At 38.8% G+C, this 25009-nt stretch overlaps 1 protein-coding gene across 1 annotated transcript in view; it reads left to right on the top strand.

Annotated features, from left to right (window-relative positions):
• SLC2A9 (solute carrier family 2 member 9) overlaps positions 1-23139 on the top strand; it is a gene marked incomplete at both ends in the record, with an annotated part of 76375 nt that extends 53236 nt beyond the window's left edge. Inside the window, 2 exons of the mRNA XM_084204275.1 lie at positions 14059-14186; positions 22882-23139. Of these exons, the coding sequence (XP_084060401.1) occupies positions 14059-14186; positions 22882-23139 (386 nt within the window). The remainder of the gene's footprint in view (positions 1-14058; positions 14187-22881) is intronic.
• Positions 23140-25009: the final 1870 nt, after the last annotated feature.

Genomic DNA, 25009 nt, shown 5'->3' with positions numbered 1-25009 from the left:
TTCAGTCCACTTTGCATCCATTGCTTTTTTTACCACAAGGCACAACTCAGTAATTGAGTACAATTACTGTGTCAAGTTTTGTCCCCCTTTCCTTAAATGGGAAAGACATCAATAGCCTGTGACAGGTCCATTGGAGAGTCACCATGTCAGTGTCAGGAGACCTGTGAGAAGGGACTGGGTGAGCTGACTTGTCCAGCCTGAGAAGAGCCAGCTTTGGGGACCTAAGAGCAGTGCCACTAGCTGTGAGAAGGGTGCTGCAGTGGCAGAGCCAGTGTCCTGATGGGGAGGTGCTTGAGAGGCAGAAGGAAAGTGTGAAAACAAGAAAGATGCAGAGAGACTGTAAGGAAAAGCTTTTTTATTCTAGGCAATCAAGCAGGCTACCAAGGATACTGAGTCCTTAATTACTACACAAAGATCAAAACTGAAAGCTTGTACTTCTCTTTTTCTCCATTGCAGTGATTGTAGGGAAGTGTCCAGAGCAAAATACAAACAGGGCAACTATGTGAGACATTTTTAGAGAATCAGTGCACATTTTTTTCCAGCTTAGGGTCTTTCTGAGGCATAGCTTCTAACACTTTCATAGTCTCCCATGGATTTGTTACGTCTTTGTCTGAAATAGCAGAATTTTGGTATTCTTTGGCAAAGAAAAGTACATGTCTGCCACCTTTCATGCATGCATCCTTTGTTAGTTTTTGTGTGATACCCTCTAGGTCTTGCAGAAACAGAGCAACTGATCCTCTTCTTTCTGATAACATATGCACGAGTCCCATCTGCTCCTTTACAGTGAGGACCAGCTGTAACTATAAACTATGGAGGGAGTTCATTGGTTTCATTGTTCTGAACTCAGCTTTTCAGCTTGCAGATATTTTTGAGGACTGAAACAGTAATTCTAGCAACAGGTATGTTCAGGCATGTGTGTGGTTTGGCACTTCATGATTTTGTCAATAGACAAACATCAGAAAGCTTTCACTCTGTAAAACTTAAAGGGGCCCTTATGCTTGATACAGTCAATGTGTGACCTGAAAGGAGATTATTTATTGTCCTATAGATTAAGGAGCCATGCTGCCCCAGACAGTTGCTTCATTGTGCCTGTTTGGTTAATTTTACTCAAGTTATTTGCTGGACCTGAAATAAATACAGGATACATTTCAAAGAATTCGTTCAAAGAGTAGGATACAAATGAAGAATTGTCATCCAGCAAAAAGTAAATAGAAAAAACTGAGGGAATTGCAGCTGAGAAAAGAAATCAGCTGAGAAAACAAATCAAAGAAAAAAAGTAAAAGAACATTTTCAGGATCTGCAGAGAGCACATTTTTGCTGTTAGGGTTATGCATCATGAGCAAATGCATTGATTTGTAATGCCTTTACGGAATGGGTAAATAATGTGCAGTTTTTTGGAAATTTGGATAGTGATAGATGGGCTTAGGTACATGTGAAATGTCCTCCTTCTTTAACTTTGCCTTAGTTAATATTTAAGAAAAAAAGAAAACTAAGATTTATTCCCACTTTCTCAGCTAAACCTATGTGGATGCCTCTTCATGGACTGAGCACTCATGTTTAACTGTGCCTGCAGAATCAAGCTCTTTAGGGAAGATAGTCTAAAATCTGACTTAAACAGAAGAAAGAAAAGGTTCTGATTATTTTTAGCTATTTTCTGGAACTCCCCATTCACCCATTGTACCTTTACAACAGTTGCTGTGCCAGCAAGAGATTTTTGATTTTTCAGAGAAAATTGAAAAACTGTGCTTTGTAGTTTTAGAAAACCTGCTGCAGATTGTTCCATTTTACCCACCAGCCAAATATTTTTAAAAAGAACTGAACACCCAAAAACCTACACAGAATGCATTCCATTCAGTTTCCTCATTTGTCTGCAGGGATGTTGACCCAGTTTGTCAGTGAGTCTGTTATGCATTTTCGGATGAGGGGCTTGCTGGTTTTGGTTTTTCCAACTCCCATGAAACAATTATATGTTCATCCTCTGAACCAAAGAATGGCTTTTCTGCCACCTCTCAAGATGTGTCAGATGGTGGAACATGTGGAGATAAAACCTGATCAACTGATTAATTGGGGATTACAGAAACATTGCCATGAACTCCTGGACAACCTTCCTAGTGAAAATAAGTGTAACAAAGACAGTTAAGACCTTGAGAGCTTGGAAACCTGGCATAAAGCATTTCCATGCATTATCTTTTCATGAAGTGGTTTATTGGTATTTCCTCCTTAGAAGTGTATTCTGTTAAAGTGCAACACCTTTCCATCCAGTTTTGATACGTGGAGAAGGCACTGCTGCAGAGAAGGGACAGGAAACCGTGGCTGAGTATGATGCCTTCTTCCTAAATGGAAGGATGGGAGAAGGTGGGAGGAGGTGTATTGTTTTGATAAAATGCCTAGCTTTGAAACAATCTTCTTTTACCACCCTCTTTCAGCAACTGAATTAAGTATTGCTGCTTTCAAATCTCTGCAAATTTGCTGGCTCTGGAAACATGGTGCACTGAAGCACTGGACTTATTTTACCACTGGAAATACATAGAATTAACCCCAGCCCCTAATTGTGGCAGTAAGATCTGTAAAAAATGTTTGTGTAGCACAAATGTGTTGCCCAGCCTTTGACCGCCGTATCTGGGAGGGAGATCAGCCACATGTGCACAGGAAGGCACATGGTGATGTCCCTCCTTCCAAAGAGTTCCTTGGAGTCCTTTGGAAAGAGAAGAAAAATTACCTTTTTATTACAACACACAGTAACACTCATGGAAGTTTCAAAAATGTGAGGAGTTGATTTTTTATCAATTGTCTGATCGTGATAACTCAAGCCACCTTTGTACTGGAAATCTGTGGTACTTTGGTGGCACTCCAAGATTGAGATTAGTGATTTTGTGGAAATCTTTGGCATTTTGCCCATTTCTAAGAACGGGACATATATGCCTGCATGACCTGGAGAGAAAAAGAGGCTTAGAAACTCCAAAAAGGGTAAAGATTTAAGGATGTCTGAAAAATGCCAGTTAGCTAGAGAAAAATATATCTCCTAAGTATCAAATGGAAGACTTCCACATAGCTGATTATATTTTAGCTAAGTAATTTGAAAAATTGTTTTATATGAACACTCTGTATGCACATTCTTTTACATGTTTTCTTAAAGACCTAATACATCATATTGTCATGCATTGTCTCACTGTATTGTAAGGTGAAAAATGCTCAATGTGTTGTCAGGCATCGTGTCATCATTTTTGGAGATGATTTAGAGCTGAATGTTGGAGCACAAAGCTGCTCAGGCAGCAGTTAGCAAAGAAGGGCTGCAAAGGTGAAGAAACCATGAAGGTGAAGAAAATAGATTTATATAAGAAAAGATCAAGAATAACTTCCTAGTGTCTCACAGAGAAGGTTGAGAATTAAATAGTGCCTGAAATAGCTGAGGATTGTATTTGAACCAGATGATCTAATATGATCCTGGATTCCTTTATCTTCCAATCTTTTGTTCTTTTTTTATCTCTAAGTGAGATGCTCAATCCTCTGTATTAAAGTCATACCTAGTTTCTACCTGTCTAAAGCCCTTGGTATCTGCAAAGATGCACATGTGGCCAGAGGGATTTTCTAGTGGGTCACTGCAACAAAATGCAGCCCCTGACTTCACTTCTGTCATTAGCTGCTATTTTTAAATCAGTGCACTACAGAGAAGAAAGCAGGAGTCTCTGGCTAAGTCATACACAGTGGCTTTGGGCATTTTGGCTTTACAGTCTTATGTAATGTCTCAGAAGTAGTTATTCTGGTCTTAAATCCTGTAAGTATTTCTGTGGATGTGTAGCATTTCCCCACACAAGTCCTGCTGAGTTCAGTGTAACACAGATAAGGCTGAATTTAGTGTGATCAAACATGAGTCTGTGATTTTACTTAAATTCCTGCTTTTAAAATAGGTTTCTATTTAGTATGCATAAGGATGACAAAATCAGATCAGTGTTATGTTTCCAGTCACACTGTGATTACAGGAAAGAGAAAGTAAAATTCAATGGTAGCAAGATCTTCATTTTTCAACTGTTACTTTTTATACTAATTGCATTTTGAAACACAGCTGAGAAATATCAACAAACCAGGCCATTCCAGAAAAACGTTTCACTTATGCCTGTCTCTTTTTGAGAGTTTTATAATATTTGTCATGCCTTATGGAAGGTGAGTGAAGTCTTCCCTAGCACAGCTGAATACAATGAATAAAATTGAATACCATTTTAAATTGACATTACAAGGTAAACAAAAGAAAACTCAGAGGAAATCATTGCTGTGCCCTGAGGCATATCAAAGATACTTCGGTATTTAAAGTTTAAATCAGTCCATGCTCTTACTCTGAATGCCAATGTGCAGCTGTATTGACAGCAGAGCTGTTGTCCTAAAAGGGTCACTTTGAAAGTCACCAGGTTTGTTCAGCCTAAAATGTCATGAGTGAAAAAGATAAAAATCAGCTTTTAGATGTGAAACAACCAAAGGTGTGACAGCACACACGTAGACATAAAAGTACTGCAATGAAAGGCAGCATCAGTATTATTGCCTGAAGTAGGCATGTACAGAAGCTTTGTGTGATGTTTTAGCTTCTCCACTTAGAGTGGGATGTAAAAATTTCTAACACACATGGCCTCCCACAGAGGCATTATGCCAGTCCACTTTGAGAAAGAGTCTGAGTTTGCTTGAGTGCAAAAAAAACCACTGAGCTTGCTTGAGTGCAAAAAAAAACCACTCTCTGTACCAGAAAAGTGTATGCAGTAAAAAAGAAACAAATAAACCCATGTTGTTCTATATTTAGTTAAAAAGATGTAGATTTGAAAGGTTAGGTTAATTTTCTTTTTTTTTTTTTTTAATTCTATAAACTAGAAGCATTTCCAGTCTTCCCAGAGATAGGCATTCTTTGATAATACCAAGTAGTTCCTGCATTGGATATGGAGGGATTTGTGCAGAAATGACCTTTAGTTTTCCCAGGTATTTAGGAAAAGGTTGGTTTGTTGATAGTTGTAAGGATTTGTGGGCACAACAGCAAAATTAAAATATGCTGCATAAATATCAGTTAAATACTCCTAATGTGACCTATGGTTCTGTTCAGAAATTTGCAATAACCTGCAGACAGTACATTCCAGTCCCAGCTGAAGGTTTTCTGACCCCCCTGGCCCCATTCCCTCGCTCTCAGGTGCCATCCATCCAAGGCAGCTGTCCTGGGGTTGGTGTTCTGCCCTCCCAGCTGCAGCCAGCACAGCCTGCCATGCCAATGCCCTTCTCCAGCTGTGGGCTGTGCAGCACAGCCACAGGAGGATCACTTTCCTTCTCTGCTTCTCTCCAGCCATGGAAAAGCCCCTGCTTACCCCTGGGGGTTGGAGTATTGTCAACTACTTCTACCAAGTCAGATAGTTGAGAATTTATCTTTTGATTGCCTTTGAGTGAACAAACTGATTTTTTGGCTGCTAAGAAATAAGATTAGAAGTGCTTTCAATAGTAATTGAATTTTTACTGGGGGGGAGGATAACATGTCCCTTAAATATATTAAATGCAGTGTCATTCAACATATATTTTGGGATTAATACCTGTTTTACGTTTTGTTTGAATTCTTCTCTCTTAAAGACCAGCATAGAGAAAATGTGCGGCTTTTAATGGTTCTGCAGCAAAAGTGATTTAAATTCTTCATAATCAGTGGCAGTTCTAAAGAAAAATGAACCCCTAGTATTTGAAAGGTAATTGTATCTGTTGAATAAAGGAATTGCTGGAGGTGACACCTGGAGTTCTCAGCAGCAGGAAAACTTATGAACTTTATCCCGCTAACAATAGATTTTAAAAATTATCTTAATTGAAGCTTTCAAAATGTGAACACTTTGACACTTGACAGCACTCCTCCTACCTGAACTAGCAGCTTTTCCTGAATGATCATTAATTAGTTGCTGATGGCTCACAACTCCAACCCTGAAGAAACGTACTGGTGCAAAAATGCACTCGTGTTTTAGAGGTCCATGTAACCATGAAATAAAGCATTTATTCAAAAGCTGTCTAAGTGACCTAGGTACATTATTCAGATGAATAGGGATTTGATATGGAAAGCATAGTAAAAAAGAAATACTGTTTTTTCTATTAATTCATATAAAAAGGCTATACTTGCAAAAGTGCAAACTAATAACTATATAGAGCAGTAGATGTGGAATTAATGAATATAAGGCAATTAAAATATTTTATTTCCCTTATTCCCAGGTGCAATGCACAGCAAAGAAAAGTTTTCTGTTTATCTCATCTATTTCTGACTAATCTCCATGGCTAAGATCTAAATACAAAAGTTTATTAGCTCAATGCTGCAATGAACACTGCTCTGGAGTCCAGACAGTGTTTCTTGGTAGCCAATGTACTGCATAGAAAGATGAATAAACACCAATAACAGACTTTCAGAGGAAAAAAACGGGCCAGGAGAGCTACATGAACAAGGGTAGTCAGTGCCAGTTTGAGCAAGCAAACTGTCAAGGCAGTTGTTAACTTTAAATCTCCAGATGTTATCTGTCCTACTCCAGAAACTTCACTTTTTTGGAAACACTGAGTTATGGCTTATGTGATCTCTTTCCGAGTTTCATCAGAAAGAAGACTTATACTGTTCATCACTGCAAGATTGTTACTGTCTTCAGATGGTACCTCTAGTCAAAGAGCATCTTCTGAGTCTCTCTTCCTTTTCTTTTCTGCTTGTTAGCAAGGAAGTACTGCTATTTTTTTTTTTTTTTTTTTGGTTATTGGTCACAGTAAGCAATTTTTTTTGTTATTATCTTACATTATTATCTTTTCTTTTGCTATTACTTTAGTTCTACAACTCCTGCTCCTCATACCTCATCCACCACCCTGCAGCAGCAAACAATTTCTTTAATTACTGGGATTTGAGGCCATGTGTCCTAAAAACTTCAGCAGTTACATGGTCTGTCACCCATCTTAAACAGGAGAAGGACAGGGAGAACTCTTCACTCTCAGCTTCTCTGAAAATTTGGCCCACTCTTTTTACTGTTGACATCCTTCAGGATGAATGCAGCTATAGAATCACATAATTCATGTGCACTGCTAGCATGAATAATTTGTTTGTTAAAATATACTGACTTTACAAGATTTCTTTAGCTTGCAGGTTCATGACCAGCAGCATTCTGTGCAAATGGTCTGTCAGCTTGATTTCCTAACAGGAAATCATTTCTGATGGCTTTATATTTCTTATCATAGAAGCAATAAGCCTAGAATAGATAAGGGTTGGGTTTTTTATTCTTATCAGTTGTCATACAGTGATGTGACTGTATGAATATTTCTCTTACCTAGGATTGAACATGAGTCTTTAATTTGTGTATTTCCACTCTACTTCCATCTGTATAGTGGATGAATATACAAGGGACACTTCTGTGCTTTTATTATAGTAAAAACTCTTTCATCATTGTTCTCATAATTGAGAGAATTGGTTTGAACAATTCAATATGAACAGAAGTGCCTAATCATCAGTGTTACTGAGAATAATTATAAATTTAATTCTATTATATGGTCTCATAGTCATAGGTCAGTAAAAAAATGTTCTTCACATTCAAATAGAACAGGAAGTTGGGCTATAATTAGATTTGTGATGTTATAAGATGGATCTGAATATATGGCAGAAATGCTGAAAAGACTATTAACTGTTTATGTAGTTATAAGTTGAGTGTATTTTTTTAAATTGCATTTTATTCTTTGGTAGCTATGCAGCATCAGAATTGTGAAGCAAAAAGAAATGTTGCCAAGAACCAGAGGAGAAATTTGATGTTGATGTTCGGTTTTTACACACAAAAGCCAAGACCAAAAAAACTCAAACAACAATAATGACAAAATACCCCAAAAACTTACCAAATATCCCAATAGACTGAAACTGTTACCAAAAAACCCAAAAAACCAATGTATTCATTTCATTCAGAATGGCCTACATACTGCTGGTTTGTCTTACAATAAAAGAGGCAAAAAATGTAAATATTACATTAAATTAATAAATTAAAATAAATTCAAGATTAAATATCTTTCTCATGTTTACAGCCAACAGTTGCTGTTCAAAGGGAATCGTTATAACTCATCCAAAAATATCTTTAAAGTATTGAACATATTTGGATTCATCAGTTATATGATAAGTATTTTGTTGAAAAAATTTTCAGAGAAAAATGATTCAGTCAGTAAAGGATTGCTCATAAAATTCTGCTTGAGTGCACTGACTTATGGCAGTAAAAATTATAGGAAAATACACTAATTAATATTCAAGAGGGAGAGAATTTCACTGAAGGGGAAATTATCAGGTGGTTCAGATAAGGGTATTATGGGTTTTTGCATGGAATATCTGCTGTAGAACTAGTTCCCTAAATAAACCTAGAAATAATTTTATGTGATTTATTATATATTGTGTAATAGGCTTGTTGTATGTCAACCATTTTAGTGTAAATTACCTGATGAGAAACAAGAAGTAACATTTTAACAGCTGAGGTTAGAACAGAGTGAATCAATATTTTCTATTCTGCACTATTGCTTAGTTTGTTTGTCTTATTTGCCCTGATTGATATGGGTTGCCTTGCACCAACAAAGTTCAGAATACCTCCAGAAATGGCTTCCTAAATGCTGTGGGAATAGCAGGTTTTCTATAGATGCTGAACCAAAGGCTAATTAATCAATGCAAAATGTCTTTCACACAATACTGCATTAAAAACTAGTCCTTAATAACTATAAATACTATTTATTATAATATCAGAGTTTGCAAGGTATGATTTGTGTGTTTTAGTTTGGTCTTATCATTTGCACTATTTGTGTGCCATACACTGACTGCTTTAAATGTCTTTTACTCAAGTGACCTTTAATCTAAGAAAATATTCAAATGGTACAAATTTATGTTGTTAATATACTAAACCATTTTCTGCAAACAAAGTGCCTGTTTTACTTAATTATCCTGTGGAGAAGAGCTGCAAACATCTAGAAAAGTCTGTAGCATGAAGCTGTGACTCAGTACACCCCTGTCACACCTTCTGTTCCCAGTTCTCTCAGCAGGATTAGCTGGGAGTACAGCTGTCATATCTGACTGTAATGTCATATTTGGTGGGGTATTATTCAATCAAATGCAAAGTGCAAGTTAAAATAATCTAACAGGTGACAGAACACCTTTATAAAGATTGAGATATCTATTTTGCAATATTTTTTTTCTATCTGTAGACCTACAGAAATGAAAGAAACTCAGCAGCTGCATTGCATCCCTCCCTTGCAGTATTCCTGAAGTATATTTTCCCATGGGTATTTTTGCACATTTTGGGGGTTTTGTTCATTGGTTAGGTTGGGGTTTGTTGGTTTGTTTGTTGTTTTTAAGTAACTAAAGTCTGGGTAGAAATTAGCAGCCTTTTGTTCTCCCGCTGAAGAACACTGGGTTGTTTTTCCAGCAGTTATTTTCCAGGAGTTTTGTCTCACTTCTGCTGCTTCTCTCCCAGAGCTGCTCTCTAGAGGTTTCTTGACTTGCAAATAGCAAAACCTTTGGTTGGGACAGTCCTTTATCTCCCAATATCTTCCTATGTCTCCCAATATATTAGGACATATCAGTCTTCCCTACCTGCCTTGCCTTGCTGACAAAGCCGTTTTGCTTGATCATGTCTGGAGCTTCACAGACTTCTTTTTCCCCCCAAAACAGAACATTGTTGCAAGGCAGTTGTCTGTTTTCTCAAAACTTCAAAGCCTGCTTGTCTCAAAGCATGGGGTTGGAAAGTCTGGGAGCTCTTGCCCTGATCAGCCTTTTGGGATTCCCAGACTCCCCCTGCAGAGCAGAATTTGGGGAGCTGAGACCTGCCGGAGGTCACTGGGCTGGGTGCCCACGGGTGTCCTTCTGGTGGGGCTGGAATCCCTCTGGCTGCCATGGGGCCACTGCCTGAGCACACCAGGGTTTGCCTGGGGTGGGTATTGAAAGATGAGCTGCTAGCTCAGGGAGAGTTCCTTTCTCTTTAGTGGTTCTTAGGGCACAAAGTTTCTGTCACCTTTTGAGGTGATTTACCACTGTGATAAATCTCCCTGATTTGTATTAGACATTTATTCTTGTAACAGTCTCATTTCATAAATCATATCTATAGACATAACATAAATTCCCAGTTAGGTACTGCATAAAAACAGAATGAGGAGTTCAGCATTTTCCTTCCTTTGTCATGTTTTCTGTATTCAGGTTTTTTCACTGACCCATGTAACTTCTGCTAAGCAATATTCATTCTTAACTGCTCACTGAAAAAACCAGTAAATATGAGCACCTAATTTTTCCTAAGAAAACACATTGATTCTTGTGCAAATTTAATATATATTTGAAAATCTATAGCATGGATACAAGAATATTTTTTCTGTTCTAACATTCAAAATTCATGCATAAAAGAGTACTGGATTGAGAGTCTGGATTTTTACCAGCACATGACATTGATTCTATGGACTAAGAGATAAATTAATAAAGAACACAGAAACAGAAGTATTTATGTAACTAGACTAATTACAGAGATAAATTAATAAAGAACACAGAAACAGAAGTATTTATGCATGTCTAATTGTTCCTTGTGGGTTTAGTCTTGTTTTAGAAAACAGCTTATTGTTATACAAGTCCTGCAGTAAGACATTTGTAGTTTCCAGTAGATGTAGAATCCTAACAAGTATAACAGTCTTTCTTTACTAGCACTGCAGTATGTTAAGACTTTTTTTCTTATGTTCACTGCAATGCTAAAAAGAACAAAGTATTAGAAATTAATCACTGTAATTATGTGGTCAATGCATTACCTATTTAAATTCATGTTTGGAAGCTACTTTGCTGAAAAACTCCTACGGAAAATCCTAATATACACTTCTTTGTTTTATGATCAGAGCTAAAATAAAGCTGCTTCACTGAAAATTATACAGAAAGCTTTCCAGGAGAAAAGACAATGCCAGGTTCATCCTCCATGAGAAAGATCAGGTAGCATTTTGGTGAATTGTTTCACCCACATTCCATACATGTTAAAGCTGCAAAACTCATGACGGAGTGTTTAAAGGTTTTTCCAAACATTCAGTGGTTTGGTTGGATTGCTTTTGGCAGTGGTTTCCAAGCTTCCATGTTTGAGCACAGGCTAGCACAGACCCATCTGGCCCAGTGATTGTGTAGGGTATGCTGCAGAGACTGACTCTGAAGTGGTGGGTAAGATGTCACAGTATTGTGATCTCTGCTCACATCCAGCTTACGTGGTCAAAGCATGATACAGCTTCCTTCAGCCCCAGGCACTCAGATGTGCATCTCAAAGAACGTGAGGTCCAGGAGAAAGGGACTCCTTGAGCACACCCCTGACATCTTGAAATGACTGAGGATGGAATCCTGGGGCTGTAAGTTCAGCTCATCTCAGGTGCCATCACTGACTGTGACTCTCAGGCTTTACAGTTTTCCTTCAGCTCTCCCAAATTCCCTTTTCACTCAGTTGTAGAGTGTTTTTCACACTGGTGTGGCCCTTGGGAGGCATTCACATACCTTCCTCTTCATCTTCATAAGGTCAAACCTGTGCTCTTCCAGGCATACAGCAATAGACAGCAGTGACCTGGCTTCATTCCATTTCCTGGGTTCCCAGACCTGACCTGACTTTCTCATAACTCATATACTACTTTTCAGGCTCCTTGGTTCTTCCTTACAATTCTTTAAAGTCATCCCTCTACAGAAGCTGACTTTCTGTTTTGTGGTGCTGTGGCTGTACTTCTCTAGACCATGAGAAACCTGGGAGGTCTCTCTGTGCCACCCTTCCCATTTCTCCACAGAATTTTTGAAAGTTTGTGATAGTTGATATGTTCTTAGAAATTAAATTGGAATTTCAAGGAACCTGTTTCCAAGATAGTGCCCATGCATTTTTATTTCCATTACACTTATACTTTCTGATTCGTTTCTGTCCTTTCGTACTTTATTTTTTTTTTTGCCTCTGGCTTTTTTCTCTCTTGTACAATATGTATTTTTCCAAATGCTGCTTTTCCAAATGATGCTTCCAAACAGCATATTTCATTATACTGACAAGAACAACAACACCTCTGTAGATTGTCCTACAGCAAAGGCATGACAGAATAAATGAGTATAAATAAGTCATCTTACACAATTTCTGTGTTTCTAGTCCTTCAATTCCTCTCTCCTTGGGTCAAGTGCCCCAGCAAACTGCTGCCTCATATGGTATTCAAGACCCAACCAGATGCTGACAGAACAGATCTGACTGCAGCCATTTGAACCCAAACCCCAAGGGTATGATAGAATGGCCACTGGAAGCCATCAAGCATCGATAGACCTCATGTAGCTGGAATTTTTTTAAGTTGTGGGGATTCAGATACTTATTCTCCATGTTCAAACTGCTGCTGGAAGGGAATCCTTTTTTTTAGTCACAGAATTTTGGTACTACACATGTCTTGTAGAAAGATACAAAGCTGCAGTTTGGACGGTGTAAACTCTCCGTATCTCAGTTTCCTATGTATAAAGTAGGAGTAAATAAATTTATTTATTCATTCTCCACTCTTTTGGTGTAATTTATACTGACACTCTTTGGCATAGAAAGTTCTGTTGAAGGCTTTGCTACCACCTCAGATATGTTCTCACAAAAAGTCACACAATGGAGAGTAGCTCTTTGCTGCATCACACTGCCTTTATTTATGCACATATTCATGGCTCCTGCATCTGGAGGGATGTCTGACAACACGTGTCATCTGCATGTCATGCTCTGTGCTTGCAAGTCCCTATCTCACACTGCTCACAGGAGCTTCTGGTGCATGTGTTTAAGCTCAGGGCCTTTGAGCACATGGGGCTACATAAGGATGCAGCCCTATGATGCACTTGGAGATGTGCTCCCAAATGTCCAAGGATCAAGGCAGAGCAAAAGATTAGCACATAGACCAAGGAGAGATGTGCAAGGAGAAAACCCAGTGGATGGATAAGTCTGTAGTGGTGTTTTCTTATTAATTTATAAATCTTTTGGAAGTCAGCATTGCTATAGAGGTTTTTTGAAAGTAAATATATCTATAAATATGGTTTTAGCTGTTTACACTTTCTTACTGAAATGCTTAAAACTGAGGAAGGACTTATACAGTCTTACACAGTGTATGTGGGTCTTGCCTACAAAGCTGAATGGTGAGACAGGTAATACCAGCACATTTGAGGACCTAGAGGCAGAAACTGGTAAGTGTAGAATTTTACTAGTTGTACAATTATTCCAACTATAATAATAATTATTTCAAAACAGAAATAATTCTGCAAGTAGGTATCTGTCTAATGTGTAACATTAACTGAATTATGTAGCTGATCAACAAATAAAATCCAGGTTTTATTCTCTAAAAATATAAATACTCCTATGAAAATATCTGATGGGAATGAAGGAAACCAAAAGATCATAAATTGAGACTTTCAGCTACTAGACAGCTACTCCCTGGGGGCTACTGCTATATGCCATGGCTGTACAAAATAGTCCACTGCCTAAGTGGAAGAAAACACATGTCACAAATGTGGTATTCAACTGCAATTGTTATTGTGGAGGTCAGAGTCCCTGGCTGATGGGAGAAATAGACCTCACCAGCAGTATCTGGTAAGGGAACGAATTAAATAAACATCAGTGACTAGTATACTCATAGGGAACCAAAGTTCTGTCTTTTTTATTGCTGAAATAAAGTGGGTAATAATTATAAAAAAAAAATAGGAGTTAGTGTATTTGGAGCCATCTTTCCAGCTGTTAAGATCTACAAGTATTTTGGAGTATCTCTGAATTTTCAGAATTCCAAGCATTGTAGTCGAAACAATCATTCTCATTTTGAATAAATAGTTTATCACATGATGCTCTGGAAGCTGTTGTGTGGATTCACTGCTCTGTTACCTGCTTGTCATCCCTGAAAAGGATGTCAAACAGGAGATGTGATGGCATGAAAGAAAGAAGTGTCACTCCTCTCAAATATGATTTTGACAGATCTGTTTCAGAAGGCCCTGCAGAGAGCTGCACAGCAGCGCTAGCCATGGAGGTGTGCATCTCTGCTGATGGGTGGGGGACTTTACTAAAACCACTCTCTTGTTGGACCCTGTTTCAGGTGGGATCCCCTTTGTCCTCACTGGAGAGCTTTTCCAGCAGTCACAGAGGCCAGCTGCATTCATGATAGCTGGGACGGTCAACTGGCTCTGCAACTTCGCAGTGGGACTGCTCTTCCCCTTCATCCAGGTACTCAACACCCCTGGTAATTGATGTGCTGTGATATCGCTGCTGCTGACCATTCCCTTGAGGTTTTGAAAACCTGACCTGGTCCATGGGGCAGCCCCAGCTCATCCAGAAAATGGATGTTTCTGTGTGGTTTAATGGGGTTTTCTTCCACAAGATGAGGAGTGACTGTTTTAGTAGCGTTAGATCCTCCCTTCCAGCCCTGTGGCCAGGCACTTCTGGTTCTACCGCCTGCCTCCATGGCAGCTGGGCATGGACAGAGAACAAATCTCAAACCTAGGGACATTTACTCAAAATACTTTTATTTAGGTAAGTTTTTGGGTTTTGGTGGGGTTTTTTGTTTTGGTTTGTTTTTTGGAGTTTTTGTTTTGTTTTGTTTTGGTTGGTTGGTTGGTTTTTGGTTTTTTTTGGTTTTTGGTTTTTTTTTTTTGGAGGGGGGAGGGTCTCTTTTTTGTTCTGGTTTTTTTTTTTTAATTATCCAGACACATTTCTCCAAAATTGCAGTTTCTGCCTCCTACACAAAACTGGGGATAACCCTGAGTTCTGCTTAGCTGTCAGATTTGAATTCAGGCAATTCAGGACAATCCCTACTTGTTCTGCTAATGCTACCTGATGGATCACCTGGTGAAAACTGTTGAAAAAGACCCTCAGTAAATTCAAAATAAAAGGCAAACCACATTTTATGATTTCCCACACACATATTAAAGCTTTTTGAGTGATTTAGTAGGCATCCATATAAAGTTGGCTGTAGCCTTAGGGAATTGATCATTATGTGTCATAAAAATATCCAATTGTGTGATTAGAAAATTATCCAGTTTAATTTAATGAGGATAAATTGTATTTCCAGCTTGAAGGGGTTTTTTAAATTTTTTCCTTCTTTTAAAGAAAAGAGAAATAAAAAGAGAAAAAGCTTAGAGTTTGTACCTAAAGATGAAAGCAGTGTTACTCAGACTTTGATTTTTAAAGCTTTTTCACAAGATCAAGCTAGAACATCTTCTCTTTCCCAAGCTTTAACTTTTTTCCTATTTCAGTCAACCTTATTCTCAAAATTCAGTTTATGAGTCACCACTTTCTTCACATAAAGGCAATATCTTCTTAACTCATTTTATAAACCTTAACCAGGAAAAAAAAATCTTTAAGGTACCTTCACAGGATGAACGCATGATCCTGCCTGTGTATTTAAACACCAACCTGACTGCTTGAGAAACAGCAGCCACTTTTTTTGACCCTTGGTATGCTTCTACAAAATTATTCCAAACATTTGGGAAACAAATCTGTTAAGTTTAGGGTTACTAAAAAAATCAACCAGTAGTTAGTTTTCCAAATGTCACCAATTAACTAATTTGAATGACTAGATTTTTGCCCTTCAACCATCTGTAGATAAATATAATCAAAGAGTGGCTTGAGTCATACATTAAAATATATGGATCAGATTGAAAAGCTAGTATACAACTCAATTTTTGACAAATTTAAAAAAAAATTGAGTATGGCTTCTCTTCCAGGCCTCATCACTACCTGTTGGAGGTGCTGAAATGTGAACAGGGACACAGTAAATCAGAAATTAGAATGTATATATGTGTGGAAATGGGTGCAATGACCTGAAGCAGGGACAGGGAATAACAAACCAGCAGCAAATTATAATCTAAAAGGCCAGAAACGTCTGGTGCCATGGAATAGGCTTCTTGTGTTAAAGAAATACTCTTCATTAGCAATAAGTTTGCAGGGATAGATTTCAGTAATCCAGTGGTGTAGCAGCACCTTAAATTACATGTTATCTAGAAAAAGTTTCTGGTTACATTTTGTAATGTGTTGTGTTAGAACAAAGAATTACCAAACACCAATAATTACCAAATAATTTCCCAACATGCTTTTTTCATTACATGCTGATGCATTTTTATTTCATATTTCAAGTTGTGCTATTAGATTGCTATGAGGCACTTAAAGTCTACATGGTAAATTAGCAATATACTGTAGGAAACCATAGCAGATTTCTCCAGAAGTTTTCTGTCATAATAATTTCTCTTTCTAGAAAATTCTACAGTCTTTTTTTTTAATGTCAAAGTCCCATTGTATATTCAGTATGTATTCAAGACATATTTAAATTGCTATGTATTTTATATTTTTAATTTTCAAGAACAGCTCATCTTCAGACTTTCCTCCTAATACAAAATTCCTCCAATAACTGAGGAATGCAGAGGAATATCCCATTATGATTAGGGAGCTGCTTTATGGAAAACTGATTTGACTCTTAACTGGGGTTTGACCAAAATAATCTGCTTGGATCTGTGGTCCAGAAGGAGCTCAGTATCATGTGGATTAAAGGCTACAAGCCTTGAAGCCGTTGTTCAGATTGCCTGTTAGTACAATGTCAAGACCTGTAGGTGTGCTTATTTTCCTCCTTTCAGAAAATAATTTATTTGTGCCTGTGGAGTAGCACTTCTGAGTCATTACCCTGGTTTCTGGAGGTTCTCTTTTACTTCTACTTTATTTCTTCCTTAGTTTTACACTAGAGATTTTCATTGTCAAGATTCATTTACTCAGCAAGATTGTCTTTTGGTTGTCCTTATTATTTCCTTACTGTGTAATGGTATCCCTTGACTTTTTCTATTACTCAGCACAAGGATTTCAATAACAGGTGTGCACAGAAAGTTATTCATAGTCTCCCTAAGCCAAGGTGTTTTAAACTTCAAATACATTGGGTGTTTCATGTAATGACAGTGTCCCTGTATTAGGGGAAATGGATAAAGTTCCCCTCAAAGATGAGAAAATGAAATGTGGGCTATCAGAGGGTTAGATGTGCTTATCCTAATTAGAAGCAACCCACTTCAAGGATACAATACAAGGATCTGTTACATCTCTATGAAGAGATTGTGTGTGAAGGTCATGATTGATGTTGCAGTTCATGTCTAAAAATGTCTCTATTTTTCACTTAGGAATTACGTTTCATGAGCATTATTCTTCAGGGCTCTGTCCTTCTTCATTGTCCTGCACTTTCAGCAGAACCTTAAATTAAGTCTGGAACAAAAGAAGGACAAAGGGTAAAGGACACAAGCCCTTATCCATTTGTTTCACTGCATTATATCAATTTGGAGCCAAGTCAAATGTCTACATGAATAACAGTTTTTCTGCTGATCAATTTTGTAAGACATTGAACTATTATCACTTGACCTCACCACTTCAAAAGCCAGTTTGACCCACATCTCATGACACTAATCTTCATGGCAACTTCCAAATGCAAGGAACCTTTTCTAGTGTCAAGGGCTGTGACTTTGCAAGTTGAGAATTTAGAGTTACATTTGGCATTTGCTGGGAAGAGCCAAAAGTTTAGTTTTAAAAATATTAATATGTTACGTTTGTTAAATTAATTCAGATTTTTTTCATTTGCTCATTTATTTTGCTGTATCTGCCCTAGAATATATGTTTTCCTGTTTCCAGTATCACAGTCCTGCTTAGAATTTAACTTTTGCTGGAGAGGGTTAAGTCAGTAAGCAACCATTGTTAAATAGCACGTAATGATCCTCTCAACTACTTTTAGATTCCTCCAGAATACGGTGTTCACAGCATGCAAGCTATTAACAGGAAGACTGTTCTCAGCTAGATTGCATCAAAAGTGGCAGATTGTGCAACTTTTTTAATTAAAACAAGAATTCTGGTCATTTCAATGTTAGGTTTTTTATTTGTTTCGGTTCACCTTTTAGCTTTAAAAAATGAGCTCTTTTTCTCATTCATTTTGGGCACCTAAAGTCAGTTCATAATACTAAAAATGAAGTATTCTTTACTATTTTATTTAAAGGGAGATGGGGGAAATGCCTGTACATTCTCTCTAATGTGTATAGCAGCTGGGGATAGGTTTGTTCATCTCTTTGCTTAAGAAAATGTGGCAAAGCTGCACCTGCTTATTCATACATGTTGCTTAGGCAGCTCTATTTCTTCCTCAAAGCCAGGCCTGATTGCTTGCTGTGCCTGGGATCTGATTTGAGGGAATTGCCTGAGTACTTCAACTTTGATTCTTTTTTGTGGTAATTGCATGTGTGTCTTAGGTAAATCATTCCTTGGTTTTCTTTTTTTTTTTTTTTTTTTACAAATACAAAGACTTGATCATCTGCAGAAAAGACAAAAATGAGTAATTCAGGATTCAGCTGGCCAAAATTTACAGAAATGCTGTTTTTCAAATGGCCTCCTCAGAAAGCTGGTATTAAAATAGAAGGTGATGCATTTCAAAGTTTATGCTTAACTATTAAATATCCTGTACAGCAATCAGCCTCACCAGCATTGAAAAATCCAACGTAAATCCTGCTTTGAAGAGGTTTTATTAGTTTGCTGACCTGTTAGGTGCTTTCCTCAGGAGATTGCATCAATAGGTGTGTCTGCTGTTCTTTTGCCCTCCCCATACACTGGTAGGGCAGGTGACCCTCAGTACCCCCAGAAAGCCTGTCCCTTCAAGGGACTGTGTATCTGCTCTTGGCTCTGGATAGATATCCACCAGGAGACAGCACTGCACCTGTTTAGGAATCCACCTGAAACTCTGCTCACCTTTGAGCCTTGGGTGTTCCTGCAGGAGTTTATGCCTAAGGAAACGCTCAGGGAAAACAGCTGCAAAGCACAGGCTGCTGTAGAGCTTTGCTCTGACCTCCTCCTGACCTTTGGGTTTCCAAGCCTGCAGGTAAAACCTGGCTTCAGGTACTGCTGAGGAAACGTTCCCAGCTCTGGCAAGGCTGCCTGGGGGTGGGGGAGGAGGAGCAGCTTTGTTCTGGAAGGTGCAGCGTGTTCTGAACTGAGCAGTAGGAGCAGGCAGTGTGAAGGGAGCAGCACGGGGGGATGTGCCAGTGGGACATGGATGGGGCTGCCTTGGAGCTTCCTGCACGCCCAGGGCTGCTGCTGCTGCTGCTTGGAGCAGTGTGAAGGGAGCAGCACAGGGGGATGTGCCAGTGGGACATGGATGGGGCTGTCTTGGAGCTTCCTGCACGCCCAGGGCTGCTGCTGCTGCTGCTTGGAGCACGGTGGGAGGCAGTAACCTGTCCTTATGTGAGGAATTGCAGAACTGCAGAAACCACACACCTGCCTTGCATTTTTTTCTCTATTTGCTTAGAACTTCCACTCAGAATTGATTTGCTTTTACTTCTTCCTCTGACATCCCCTTCCTCTTTTGCCTGCCCCTTCCAGCTGTTCAGAGGTGGTTTGTTTTGCTAAATTGAATACTTGTATGCACCAGAAGAGTCAAGCTACACTTCTGGTGGACACAAGTATTCAATTTTTTGACCACTGAGTCTTCTTCTCCATTTAGCAGGTGAAATACTGTCACAAAGCATAGAAAAAGGATTTGCCTTTTCAATTTTATCAAATATATTGTCATTTTTCTTGTATCATTGACAATGCACATGTCAGTGAAGAATCTTGAGGCCATCTGTGTCTGTAGGTCCAAATACCCAGAGCTGCAGAGAACCTGTGCTGAAGACTTTAAATAAAGTTTTTCCTCAGTTTTTACTCCCACCCCAGCCCAGGATAAGCAATATTCTGTGGTTTTACTTCTACAGTAGCAGCAGCAGGCTCACCTCTAACACCTTGGAAGGAGTAAAACAACAGAGGAACTATGGGTTAGTTAGGAGATGATGGTGATTTCAAACAGTGAGGTATACAGGTTTCATGGATGTAACATAAAAATAATCCAATATAAATAAAAGAAAGTACACTAATCTCATGGAACAAAGATCCTGTTTCCTATCAGTACCTCTTCTGTAATAGCTCAGCATTTACTGCACTTCACCATATCATCTCACCTTTCAGGTTCCCTGATGGGCACATCAGATACATTTGGGCCAATCTATCGCTTGTTCCACCCTCTGATCTTTCCTCCAACACCAGGCAATTCAAAATACATCAGAAACAGATAAAAATTAATTAAACATCTAGGCTGAACTGTATCCCTCCTATGTCCCACTAAAGGTTTTTATTGAGTTGGGATTTGTGATTTAACATTTTCCTCCCCCTTCACCCTGTATTTCTGTCTTACAACCTTTATCAGTGTGCAGTGCATTTAGAAGGCTTCATGTTTATAATGAGTACTTTAATTAGTATGGGATGTTCTGTGCCAAATTCAGGTTTGGGTGATATAAATTGAATTCTGGATGACTTATAAAAGGTTTATGAATGGGTGGTTTTCTTTGCTGTGAGTGTAAATAATAACCAGCTTTAAGAAAATATTATAACTGAAGGATGGCTGGTGAAAGGGCTTTTTGTGGTCACTCTGCAGTGTTCCTCCTGTCTGGGAATTATGGGCCTCTTGAACAAATCCTGCAGGATGCAATAAACCCCACAAAACCCACTTGTAGGATTTACAACAAATTTAATTTTTAACCTATTCTCTGTGAAACATCAGTGGGAGGTCCTTGAGAGCTACTTCTTAAGGGATTGGAGAAAGGAAGGAGAGTGTGATTATTACAAATAAATATAAATACGTTAGGTAAAATAATTGCAAATAAGACATGCAGTCATGAGTGCTTAGTTCAATTAGAAGAGATTTACTTAGATGTGAATCAAAGATAATAAGCACTAATTTATTTAGCTCATGGACAGCAAAGAAATCAAGAGGAATTAGAAAGGGGGGACAAAGCTGTGGCTGCACCACCAAGAGACACGTTTATTTTAATTTATTACATTTGATTGCCATGTTTCTTTATATGAGGTATTAATGGTTCACTTTCATAATGAAGAATATTTAATTCGGTGAAATTTTCAAAAATGAGAAACATGATTCTGGGTTGAAATTCTGCCATTCAGCTGAAGAACAATTACAAATGCAGAAGATCCAGATGCAAAATTTCAATTCTTAGCATGACAGGATGATTTATGAGGCACTGCAAATTTTCTCCTGTCTATATATCCTTTTGCTTCTGCCTCTGTATAAGCCATGGGTTCTATTAAGTTCTATTTGTTACATGACAGAATATTTTCCCCCACCATGTTATCCATGCTGTTTGGCTTCTGATTGTCAGCTTGCTCAGGACTTCATGCTTCTAGGATTTAATGAAAAAGCATTGGTGATGTCTAGAGTCCATAGACAATATCAGAGAATGCACTTGCTAGCTTTTCCTCTTACAGGCAGGATTTCAAGCACTGAACCAGATAATGAATTATCCACAGAAACAGAGAACATTGTGACTAGGCAGGCTGGAAATCAGCCATGGTATTAAAAAGCAGCTGCAGGAAAGGGTTTTTTCCATTTTTTCTTTCTTGTTCCACACAGGAATTAATGTTCTTCTTGCGCACCACACATGATGCATAATGAGCAAGTGAAACATAAAAATAGTGCCAAGAATTGCATACACCTTGAGCACCCAAAGCAGGGAGTTAAACCAGCCTGCAGGGTAGGACTGCTGTGACTAACGAGGCATGATGAGAGCCTGTTGCAAAAATGTGTAAAATGAAGGTTACTGGCTCTGTCTTACTTGTTTCAGTTGCATACCTTTAATGGCATCTCTAAATATGTATGTTGAGGAGGACAGGTCTGCTTCTTCTGTCCTGAGTGCTTTTCCCTGGGGTGACCTCAGCCTTGCAGCACCTGAGGAGTTTGGATGTCCTTGGGTTTGCTGTTCATGACCTCACACAAGGCACCACAGAAATGTTGCCTTATTTTTGGAGATACTCTTTCTGGTTTAATTCAGCCTTGTTAATAAAAGCAATTAGAAAAATATGGGTAAATTGGATGTTTGGGAGTGTAAATCAACAGAGGAGGAAGGGAGGTTTCCTCAAATGTTGCAAGTGGCTTCTGTGGAGCCACAATATCAAAGCTGTTCCAAGTTCAACAAAGCTCAGATGGCAATGTGGTATTTACCAAATGTTTTTTCACAGCTGTACTGCAGCTGTAAATGTAACTGATAGCTTCTAAATGATCTAATAATCACCAGGCAAGAAATAGTTATGTTTCAGTGAACTACAACTCCTACTGGCTGGTTGGAGCCTTTATAATCAATTTATAAATTAACTTTACATCTACTCTCTTTGGTTTTGCCGTGAAGTAAAATCCATGACATTCAAATATGGTCTGTACTTTGCATTCCCTTAACTAACTCTTACACTTTCTAGCATGAAAAGAAATGCATTTTAAAGAAATGGACTTTTTTTCCTGGTGTGAACTCCCATAAACATAAGAGTGATAACAAATGTGTGCTATTTGGGGTTTTTCCTCATTTATTTTGCAAATCTCAAGGCCTGTAACTGCAGTGATGAAGATGCCCCTGGCTATGGCAGTTTTTCCATGGGTTTTGTAGGGGTGCACAGCGCTGCTAAAGCGTGCCTGAGTTGCTGTACCTGGGAGGCAGTGTGCAGAACCACCCAGTGAAACATCTGCCTCATTTCCAGAAACCTGGGGCAGTGCCAGGCTCAGCTGAGCACAGAGCAGGATCCCTGCTCTCCCCCAGCTCAGTCTGGTGTCTCCCAGCACTGCCCAGCTTGCAGCTCTGTGTGCTGTGCCAAGAACCTGCTTTGCTGCTGACAGGCCACAGGCAGTGTTGGAAGAACCAAAATTTCATGCATTTTTATGAACATCTCAGCACTCCAACTAGCAATGAGTGCCAGTACTTTACTTGGTTGAAAATTGCTCCATACACCCCATTTTTTCTTTCAAACTATTCCTGTCTTTCATCGTTTTTTTTTTTTTTTCTCTTCTGTAATGACCATCTCCTCTGTTCTCTATTCACAGGCTGGTTTACAGACTTACTGCTTCCTGGTGTTTGCTGGTGTCTGCTTGGCAGGAGCAGCCTACCTGTTTTTTGTCCTGCCTGAAACAAAAAATAAGACATTTCATGAGATCAGTCAAGCATTTGCCAAAAGGAATAAAGTAACTTTAGAAATGCAAGAGATGAACCACTACCCAGGGGAGAGGAAACCAAGTGAAGAACAAGAATCAAACTTCACATCTTCAGTGGACAATGGGGAAGCCATAAAAGGGATTGTGTAAACCCGGGATGTTCTTTCAGGGGATGGGGGGAAACGTGCTCTTTTCATTTATAGCAGTGCACAACTTGTATATTTTATGAACATCATGAACTGCTTCTCCTTGAAGCCATTTGCCCTTGAAAATGTTCTAAGTGAGTATGGGTGAGCTCATTAGCAGCTGGGGTAACAGCTGAGACAATGAGGGGTGGGAGGAGAGGCAACTGATAAAATAAATGAGATGGAGTTTCCTTGGCACCTGTGAAGCAAGTGCTGTGGTGAGTGGGATGGGGAATACAGACTTGGAGAAGTGAAGTGTCAGTGGGGAGCCAGGGTTTTGAGCAGCAGCTGGCTGAGCATCCCTGAGTGCTCGCAGGGAGGTGGGCATGCTCCTTCCAAGAGGAGGAGGAGGAGGAGGCAGAGACAAGGGAAGAGATCCCAGTGGGGTCTGCTGAGAAGCAAACATGGAATGGCACCAGAATGAGTTTCTCCATGCTTCCCAAGATGTCATTCGAGCTCCCCATGAGGACTGACATGACACTTCCCTGACCTCCCATTCCTTTTCTAGCTATTTTGACTTTCAGTTGCATTGTTTGAACATCTCCCACCTTCCCACAAATGGGCAGCTCTGGGTCCTGATGAGTTTCCTTGTCTCACTTACAAATCATGATTCACTAGTAATAGAGTTTGTAAAAATCGAGCTCAGCAAGAGTTGTCTCTAGTTTCTGGGTTTGCTGGCACTGCAGTTCTCTGAATATATATATTTACATAATTTTAATTTTTAAACTTAAAAAGTTTAATATGAAAGGAAAAGTAAACCTCATGGGGAAGCGAGAGAACTCTGATGGTATGTGCAGGGCACAGTATTGAAACAAAAATTCAAACACAAAGTGTTCCAAGGGTTAGGGTTTTTTAATTGTTTGGTTTGTCTATTGCTTTTCTTTTCAAAATCTATTTTAAAAAGTCTTAGGAGCCCAAATTTCCCTGAGACCCCAGAACTTAGTTCTGAACACTCAGATCTCTGCATAGGAGATTTGGGCACCTATTTCTTACTCAAACACTAATTTTTATTTGGGCATTAGATTCTTAAGCACCAGGCCTAGCTCATATTAATAAGTTTCTAAGCTGTCTAAAGCTTTGTAAAACTGCTTTATTTCATGGGAGAAAGACTCAGCAGGCTCTCAGTGGTTCAGTGAACAATTCATGGGATTTTTCTTAATGAACAACACCTTTACAGTTTGTAACTTTGATAACAGTTTTTCTTGATCCCTCTAGGTACCTGGATGTTGAGGGGTAAAAGGAATTTCTAAATTAAATAGCTGTTTTGTATGAAAAGTCAGTAAGTCTTTGAGCTGCTCTCAGTTAGGAGTAAGACACAAGAAGAAAGTGCAGCATGTAGGTAGAGTCAACTGCTTCCACAAGTTATATTTATTAATATAGAGCATTTTTGTGATAAAATTTGTATATATATTCATATATGTATGCATATATGAATATATGTGTATTCCAAGTTTAGATACACATTAATATTCAATGGCTTAATATTAGTGGCTTTAAGGTGAAAGAGGGTAGATAGAGATTGGATATTTAGAAGAAATTCTTTCCTGTGAGGGTGATGAGGCACTGGAAGAGGTTGCCCAGAGAAGCTGTGGCTGCCCCATGCCTGGAATCGTTCAAGTCCATAATGGATGGGGCTTTGAGCAGTCTGCTCTAGTGGAAGGTGACCTTGCCCACCGTGGGGGATTGGAGCAAGATGATCTTTAAGGTGCCTTCCAACCCAGGCAATTCTATGATTCTGTGATCTATATTCATATATATACACACACAATGGATAATCATTTTCTGGTATTTCAGGGGGGTGGGGGGGGTTGTGTTTGAATTTCTCCAAGATATAA

This window comes from Fringilla coelebs (genome assembly GCF_963513975.1).
Source record: "Fringilla coelebs genome assembly, chromosome: 4".
Lineage (NCBI taxonomy): Eukaryota > Metazoa > Chordata > Aves > Passeriformes > Fringillidae > Fringilla > Fringilla coelebs.
The sequence above is the reverse complement of the archived record's forward strand: the minus strand, read 5'-3'. Positions and strand labels throughout refer to the sequence as shown.